Here is an 8,518-nt window from a genome sequence, read left to right as displayed (position 1 = left end):
ATTTCTGGTAAATATTGAAATGAGCGTACAATGATATCGATCTGTGTGTAACAAAATTTGACTAGCTGACCCGCGCTCACATCATTAGCGGTTGGCAGTATGTATCGTGTTTTACGGATTGGCACTAGCCATATGACCCCACGGGACCACAAAATATCAATAAATCTAGTCGATTGAATCCAAGTTAACTATCTGTGTACTGAATTTCATCCAAATCCGTTCAGTGGATTTTGCGTGGAAGAGTAACAAACCTGCAACAGTAACATAGATCCAAACAAAATGACGAGTTCATAATATCAGTAGAATAGGAATAGGAATAACTCTAAAAATGCAGCAATTCTATTGGTCAGTCAGTAACACACAAATACATACGAACGTACGTATAGAAAAACAAAAACTTTACCTTTTCAAAATTTTGCTTTGCGTGAATCAAACTTACATTCACATTAATTATAATATTATTATAGTAAAGATAACTAATTGATAAAATGTTAATGAATAGTAAATTATTCATATTTAGCTGGATGTAAACGAAATCACAACAGTAGAACAAAAATAACGGTAACGGCATTACTATTCAAAGGATAACCGAAAGCCGATAAATATTACGTTATAAAAATGTTTTGTCGCTGAACCTACGCGAACTAGTTGAGGAGAGTACGAAGGTGTTAATAAAATATTATTTATAAAACTAAAGTGATTTGAAAACTATAATTGATTTGCAGATTTCATTCTGTTGGCGCTCTTACTTATAAAATATACGGGTGCAGCATAGAAAATGCGGTGAAAAGTCTTTGGAGGGAGAATCAATTAATGGTGTCTCGTTCCCTAAGTCAATCAATCATATCTGCAGTAAGCAAAAAGTGATCACGGTAAAAGAAAATGAACAAATCCTTTTATTTTAGAATCTTGATTAAACCAGAAATTTCTACCCGTTTAAAAAGCAATCAATCACTTTCGCGTAATTTAATCGACTAAAAATAATTTACATTATTGTCGATCAGTAGCACTGCCCTATCAAAATGATAACACCGACTTCAAAGAAAATTATTAACAAAATTCTACTCATTTGTCAAAATACCGGTGTTCTGAGGATTCACAACAAGAATTTTTGCTACGCTACGAAAATGTCTGAGCCCAAATGGAAAACTACGAAGGAGAAGGATCTCCATATGTCCCTTGAAGATAGAAGGAGGCACTACTCTGTCAAAGATTTTCTGAATGTAGATATGATTGACCCTTGGGACAGTTACATTATAAGGCACAAAGGTATTGAGTTAAAAAAGACTACTTTGGACGATCTTACCGAGTTCAAAAAGATAAAAATAAACAACGCATTGAATAAGGCGCTGGCACAAAAAGTTTCGATCTTCAGAGGCGATATCACTAAACTTGAAGTAAGTTAATTATATAATTTAAATTTATTTCAGCAGCTTAAAATGAATTAAAAAAAGTGTAAAAGAGACGTGTTTTCAGCTGCATGGTAGGGAGCAGAATGTCTTGTAGCTCTTAACTTATTATTAAGTTATTATTATTAATTCCTGTTTCCTCTGATTATAAATTGTTTTAATGCATTATGAGTAATTATTTTTTTTGCTTAATGCATTCATAATAAAGTATTCATGCAAGAGCAATTTAGAGAGGTAAGTTTGGAACTGGTGTAAATATTATGGAATAAAAAAAATGACTGTAAAAATGTACATTTACTTATCATTTTTTATTCATAGTTTTCTGACATGAGTTCTTTCTTTTTATAATTTTTAATTTTATAAATAAATCCACTTGTTTAAAATAAAATAGAGGTCTTTCAAGTCATATATCTTGCTTAACTCAATAATAAACTGATGACCAAGCAGCAAAGGTTTCAAAGGTTCAATTTTTTTTAACCTACATATACTTTGTTATTTATTATGACTTCAGAGTTCTGGAAAGCAAATTTTCAAGTAAAACTAAAACAGAAGAGAATCTAGTTGCTTATCTAAAGTGTCTTTAAGTCTATTTAAAAGGCTTTTATACCTTTTTTATAATACTGTTAACCAAACTTTAATTTGAATACAGGCTCCTTTTAAATGTATTTTACTTTATATAAACCTTCTCTATGTCTAGTTGGGTGCCATAGTGAATGCTGCTAACTCAATGCTGATTGCTGGAGGTGGTGTTGATGGAGCTATTCACCGTGCTGCTGGGCCCCTCCTACAGGTAATTCAATATCATCACCAAAATCATCATCATGATTATCAACACCAGCTATGTATAATAACCCAATTCTTGGCATAGGACTCCCTTAGTATGATATACTATTCTGGTACTGTCTCTTGCGAATTTTATTTAGACTTTTTACTATTTCTTTTGTCATTTCCTTATCACATTGTCAGTGTACTTGGCAGTTAGACTTCTATTAATACTTGATTTATTATCTAGATATATTATGTTGAGCTAAAAACATATGGGCTTATATTATTTAATTGTTTAACTGTATGATAATGCTCATAGACTTGGTTATAAAAATGTCTTGTGATAGTATTCAGTTACAGTTTTAATCTTTCAGGATGAATGTACCAGCCTCAATGGCTGTAAAACTGGTCAAGCTAAAATCACTGGTGGATATCAGCTTCCAGCCAAATGTAAGTACAAAACAAATATTCCATGAATTTACACTGACCCAAACATGTTACCTTGGGATACTCCCAAGTTTGTGCTTAAAATTTGTGTAAACAGATGTGTAATTTTTAAAGAATTACTTTTGAAATATTATAAAGGTTATTTATATGTTTCTAAATTATTATAATAAATAATTTGTTCAATGATTACCTAATAATGTAGTTGCATAGGTTTGTCATTTGCTTAAGCTAAAACATTCCATAAATTTGTATACACAAATAATGTTTATAATAATTAAACATGTTGCATATTGACCCAATTTTATAGTTGTAATACTTTTTTGCAGATGTAATTCACACAGTTGGCCCTCAAGATGGATCTGAGATAAAACTAGCAGAGTGCTACGAAAACTCTTTGAGTTACTGCAAATCCCACAAACTGAAGTCAATCGCTTTTCCATGCATTTCTACGGGTATCTACGGTTTCCCCAACCGTTTAGCCGCTCACATTGCTCTACGGATTTGTAGAAAGTTTCTAGAACAACATCATGAACAGATGGAGAGAATCATCTTCTGCACCTTCCTGCCTATTGATGTGGATATGTATGAGACTTTGATGCAAATGTACTTCCCAGTACATGAATGGAATTATAATGATGGTGCTACAACTACAGATTAGATTTTTGATGTTACCATTTTTCTTCCAAAAAATTAAATGCAATTTTCGCTGTTTAATATCAAAATGTAACAGAGATGGCCTGAAGACACAGAACAAAAATATTGTTGTGAATTTAACTTTTTTTCTGATTTCATAATGTGTCTCGAAATATGTGTGAAAGGGTCAAACCCATTGAGTTATTCCAGTTAGCTTTGACAAAAACTAAGACTGAATCTAATAAATATGAAAGTTGTGTTTTGAGGACGTAAAGCATCATTAGCCTTGAATACCTCTATGCTGGGCATAGAATTGCATATGTTTATAAATGTTTGTGAAACTATTACTCAAATATAACAAAATTGTATTCCCGAAGATCCCTCATTTCACATTTCAGCTCAACCTATGGCAAAGCCTTAGGTATTGAATAACTTGATTCCTTGTGTTATTTATAGTATAGAAATTGTGGCTTTTGAAAATAAACTTTTTTGAATAAATAATGTTTTTAATGTTTTAGTTTTCTTATGAATATCTACAGCGCCATTGAACAATGTGTTAATCAAACACCTATGAACGAACACCGTCTTTGGCATGAGGAGTCTCACTTACTACATAATGAAGGACAAAAGCAACGTCGTTTAGCTAAAGCAAGCCTACGTTATGGACGTCCATCAGGATCAATGGATTTTATTTTATCTGTACCTACATGTGGTAGATTACTTATATTATCTATGCTCTCAAAACGTCAATTTATACTTCAGTGATCAGTCGATGTCATTTGTTCTAATTCGCGATTTGTTATTATCACGAGAAGAAATCTATTTACAAAACAAAAACAGATAATTGAAATGACTCAAATGATCTTCAATCAACTTCGGTAGTGAAATACAGCTTTTAAACTGCAAAACAACTATGGTTTATTGTAAGAACTGATCGGAGAGTTGCGAGACTCGAATTGGAAATCATGTCTTCTAGTGCTTTAGACAATGAGGACTTGGAGAACGTACATCTGGTTAGAATGGAGGACGTTCAGCCTTCTAGAGACAGGATAGAGAGGGTGATAGACGTTCACGGTTCAGAAACTGACGAGGAAGAAGTTTACGAGACTTGTATCATTGACGAAATTGATTATGAAAGGGACTGTGTCGGTGAAGATAGTGATTCGAATATAGGTAGCATGGTATCTATACAGTCTGAGGACATTCTGGACGATGCCAGTGATAACGAAGAGCTTATTGTTCCGGAAGTATCGGATCCTGCTGTTGGCGTGGAGATACCTATTGTAAGTTTAATCGATGTTTTCCGAATCTCAAGGCAAGAGATTCAAGCCCATATTGCTCTTTAAATGCATTCTTATAGTTAGGTAATAATAAATATTTAATAGGATGTCGATTTGTGTGATTAAATTTTGAGTTTTGAGTACAGAATGAGCATTTTCTGGTTTTCTTAAAAATGTTTAGATTGTTTACATATTGTTATGCGTGACCCAGTTATTATATATTAAATATGTTGGTCAAGTAACAAGAATGTTGAATTGTAAGTATTTTAAAGGAAATGTGTATTCATAGTGTTAAAGTAATGTGGGCCATATTTTTTATTACATTAAAATTCAATTTAAGTAATTTAATGAAAATAATAAAGCAAGCTCATTTAAAATTTCTTATTTATATATTGTTATTTGATACTGTATAATAAACACATTCCCCATTTGTACTAATTTGAAGTTCAGCTTCAGAATGTATAAACAACTTTCTTCACATTTAATTAATTAACACTTTGTCATTCATGTAATTTATTTCATAAATATTATCCCACAGGAAATAGAACCCATATCAGAAATCAAACAGAAACCCCCGGACAGTTGGCCAACATTAGAAATACTGCCCGGAGGTGTCATAAAGAATGCCAATGAAACAGATGTTCAACCCAAGGTGGAGACTGAGAGTAAAAAAGCAGGAGAGATGATGTACGCATGTGCAAAGTGCTCACAGACATTCAAGTATCTATTTTGTCTAGTAAAACATGTTAAATGGCATGAGGAGCAACAGAAAATAATGCAACTGGAGAATACAGGGGAACTAAGTAAGTGTTCTTTGTTTAATGACTCACACACTAAGGTTTTTTCTTTATGGTAGGGTTTTTTCGTGGGTAGTTTTCACAAATCAAAATCCATTTATTCAAGGTATTCTGCAAAGTAGCACTTTTTGTAGACACATATCACCCAAATTTCACAGACATTCAAGTCACATGTAAAAAATCACTAAAACCCTGGTTCATTTGTTGATGACAGATCTGCTTGTCCTACCCACACAGTGGGTTTAGTTGGTTGGTATTTCTATTTTATATTGTTTTTTTTTTCTCGTATTTGATATGTCACATCTATGTTAATGTGATTGGTGTATCTACCGTTTTAACATAAATAACCTCCTCAAATACTGGGTCAACTCAAACAGTTAAATAAAAAGTATTAAAATTATTACTATATGAGGCAGTTTTCTATCATGAATGTTTTATTTTTGTGTGAGTAGTCTTTTTACATGGCGGCCCAAAAACTAACTGAACTCAATCTAAATAAAAATAGAATAAAATGGAATAAATATAGTATAAGAATGGAATCAGATATTGAAGTGGTAAATGTTGCAAAGTTAAAATATTCGAGTTTTTTTTTCCATTGCGTATTATACAGAACTACTAGGCCATATTGTGGTAAATTGAGTTAGTGATACTTACTGTACATAATTAAGAATTTATTATAAATCAAGGTAAGCTTATTTCTCATACATTAAAAAAAACATCCTTATAGATCCACCAAAAATGTTCTAATTTAGTAAATATTTTTTATTAAAATTGCCACAATATGGCTTTTGGTTGGTCTATAATGAAATACAATAGTAAATAATAAAATAAGTAAAAATATAAAATAAAATAAGTAATAAACTTAATATAAAATTTCAGAATACTTAAAAATAAATTGAATTTACATTTTAGCGCCAATGGAACAAGAACTGGTATTAATAAAGAAAGCACGAAGCGAATTTGACAAAAAATATAAAAAACAGAAAGTGGAAATTCTGGCAAGGTAATAACGAAAATGCAGTAGTGTACATAAAAATATCTAAAATATTCTATTAAATACTCACATTAGGGCTTTTAAAATAAAATACGTATCTCTTATTTTCAGGATCGCGTCTGCTATCGGAAGAATGGACAATGTTAAAGATATATTGAATAAAAAGTTACATTAACAATATTGAGTTTCATTCGTAGATCACATTGTTTATAAATATACTGGGGTAGTTAGTACCCGCCAAACAAACAAACGCTAACGTAGGACCAAGTTTGGCGCCTCTGAGCCAAAACTCACTTCGTGTCACCATATACAATACTAGCTGTTGCCCGCGACTTCGTCCGCGTGGTTAGAAGCTTATATCTTAGGAATCTTAGGCTATCTTCTTAGGAATTTTTGAACGAAAGCCCTCGAAGATTAATATTTTTCCCCGTTTTTGCCACATTTTCCATTATGTCTTCGCTCCTATTATTTGCAGCGTGATGTTATATAGCCTAAAACCTTCCTCGACTAATGGTAAATATTTTTTCAATTTGAACCAGTAGTTCCTGTGATTAGCGCGTTCAAACAAACAAACTCTTCAGCTTTATATATTAGTATAGATATAGATGAGCAAAATGTTGCATTTACCTCCTACTTGAAAAGCGAGATGAAATTAAATCAAAATGATTAAAAGTACAATTTGCTCTTAGTCTGGGAACTACTTTAAAACTACCATCAAAATAAGACTCGCTTATTATAGAAAAGAGATATCTCTCAACGCTATCTAGTGTAGCTTGCTTACACAACAGCTACAATCTTTAAAAGATGTGGCTGATGTATACGCTGATACTGCCATGTATAGAACTTAATATTTGTAGACGTCGGACTTATTGGACTTGAAAGATGATCACGTGATATCAGTTTTCCCGATAAATATTTGGATCGCACAAAAGTACTTGAATTCTACTTGTTTAAGACTTGGTTATGAATTCAGGGACACCCTGTATAGCTCTAGTTAGTGCAGGTTGCTCTATCTTTACATTTACTGCTGATTTCATCAATTATTTGTTATACCTCATTTAATAATGGAAGAATGATAATTTGTTATGTTTCAGATACAGACGATCCCGAATACATCTGCCTGCAATCCGGAAAAAAGAAAATAGTCTCACCCATAAAGACAAACAAACGGAAATTACCAAAGAGGTTAAAATCCTAGTTTAATAAGCTCTATGGTTAAGGATTTTTATTCCTTGTTATTTACTTTTGTTTACGCCTTCTCCAAATATATATTACTTCCAAATGTATAAGTTTACGTTGCCCGCGAATTTTTAAAGATATAATTTTTGTTAGGAACTTCAGAAACGTCAAATCAGACAACGTTGAATCCAAATATAACATTTTATCGAAATAATTGTGTCTGTTGAGTAAAACACAAATAACTTATATTAAAACATGTCATGATGAACGGATAGCTAATTGGGGAAACGCTTTTTTCACTACACTCGCAATATATTGATGTTTATTAATTGTAATAAAATATATATATTTATTAAATATTTGTTTCAAAGAGGCTCACTTCCAAGGCATATCATAAAGTAATTTCGTTTCACTTGCTTGAGAGTGTCATCACAATGACACTTTCAAACAAATCTATTTTCATGTATTTTGGAAGAAAGACTCCGCTCTCTCTTCCAAAATTGCACAGTACTTTACGACCTTTACGGGGCCAACCGATTGACCTTTCTACAATCGTTAACCTCAATAAATCTCACTCAAATGTATGGAAATGAAATTTCGTTTCGATAAGTCACGTGACCTTGACCTGTCATCTCCATACATACAAATGATTTCAATTGTAGTGAACGATTGTAGGAATTAGAAACATCGTTTGACTGAAGAGGTTGATGCATAACTGCTTTTAACGCACATTATATTGATTTTCAAATAGGATTATACAGTCCAGTTTATAATATAGGTCAGTGTTCAAATGCATTATTTACAGATTATATTGATGTCCATTATAATAGAAATAGATAGGTATTTATGAAATTCAATGTTGTAATAATTTATCAGAGATTTAAGAAAGTTAATTAATCGTGTGCGGAATTCAAACTATTTATAAATGTTTTTAGAAAAAAGGGGTCTACTGCCATGTCTTAAAGTAATATTATATGTATTTGAAAACACAGCAATGTGATATAGGTACCTTAG

At 31.9% G+C, this 8,518-nt stretch overlaps 2 protein-coding genes across 3 annotated transcripts; both read left to right on the top strand.

Annotated features, from left to right (window-relative positions):
• Positions 1 to 766: 766 nt before the first annotated feature.
• Positions 767 to 3,630, top strand: LOC113506769 (macro domain-containing protein RSc0334-like). The gene is made up of 4 exons (XM_026889600.1): positions 767 to 1,397; positions 2,107 to 2,199; positions 2,549 to 2,624; positions 2,948 to 3,630. The coding sequence occupies exons 1-4, from the start codon at positions 1,023 to 1,025 to the stop codon at positions 3,277 to 3,279; spliced, it is 876 nt and encodes a 291-aa protein (XP_026745401.1). The 5' UTR covers positions 767 to 1,022; the 3' UTR covers positions 3,280 to 3,630.
• Positions 3,631 to 3,808: 178 nt separating this feature from the next.
• Positions 3,809 to 8,512, top strand: LOC113506770. 2 transcript variants are annotated; one of them, XM_026889601.1, is made up of 4 exons: positions 3,809 to 4,537; positions 5,073 to 5,337; positions 6,244 to 6,334; positions 6,437 to 6,503. In XM_026889601.1, exons 1-4 carry the CDS (start codon positions 4,220 to 4,222, stop codon positions 6,498 to 6,500), a joined length of 738 nt encoding a protein of 245 aa, XP_026745402.1. In that variant the 5' UTR covers positions 3,809 to 4,219; the 3' UTR covers positions 6,501 to 6,503. The 2 variants fall into 2 exon arrangements, with proteins under 2 accessions (XP_026745402.1, XP_026745403.1); XM_026889602.1 differs by lacking the exons at positions 6,244 to 6,334; positions 6,437 to 6,503 and adding an exon at positions 7,420 to 8,512.
• Positions 8,513 to 8,518: the final 6 nt, after the last annotated feature.

Source organism: Trichoplusia ni (genome assembly GCF_003590095.1).
Source record: "Trichoplusia ni isolate ovarian cell line Hi5 chromosome 24 unlocalized genomic scaffold, tn1 tig00001143_group23, whole genome shotgun sequence".
Classification (NCBI taxonomy): Eukaryota; Metazoa; Arthropoda; class Insecta; order Lepidoptera; family Noctuidae; genus Trichoplusia; species Trichoplusia ni.
This window is presented reverse-complemented; position numbering and strand designations above follow the sequence as displayed.

Bases quoted from the DNA above. Each gene is read 5' to 3' on its own strand.
- LOC113506770 (XM_026889601.1), top strand. From the start codon at position 4,220: ATGTCTTCTAGTGCTTTAGACAATGAGGACTTGGAGAACGTACATCTG. The intron at 4,538-5,072 runs GTAAGTTTAATC...ATTATCCCACAG, and splicing joins TTGGCGTGGAGATACCTATT to GAAATAGAACCCATATCAGA. The intron at 6,335-6,436 runs GTAATAACGAAA...TCTTATTTTCAG, and splicing joins AAAGTGGAAATTCTGGCAAG to GATCGCGTCTGCTATCGGAA.
- LOC113506769 (XM_026889600.1), top strand. From the start codon at position 1,023: ATGATAACACCGACTTCAAAGAAAATTATTAACAAAATTCTACTCATT. The intron at 1,398-2,106 runs GTAAGTTAATTA...CTCTATGTCTAG, and splicing joins GCGATATCACTAAACTTGAA to TTGGGTGCCATAGTGAATGC. The intron at 2,625-2,947 runs GTAAGTACAAAA...ACTTTTTTGCAG, and splicing joins ATATCAGCTTCCAGCCAAAT to ATGTAATTCACACAGTTGGC.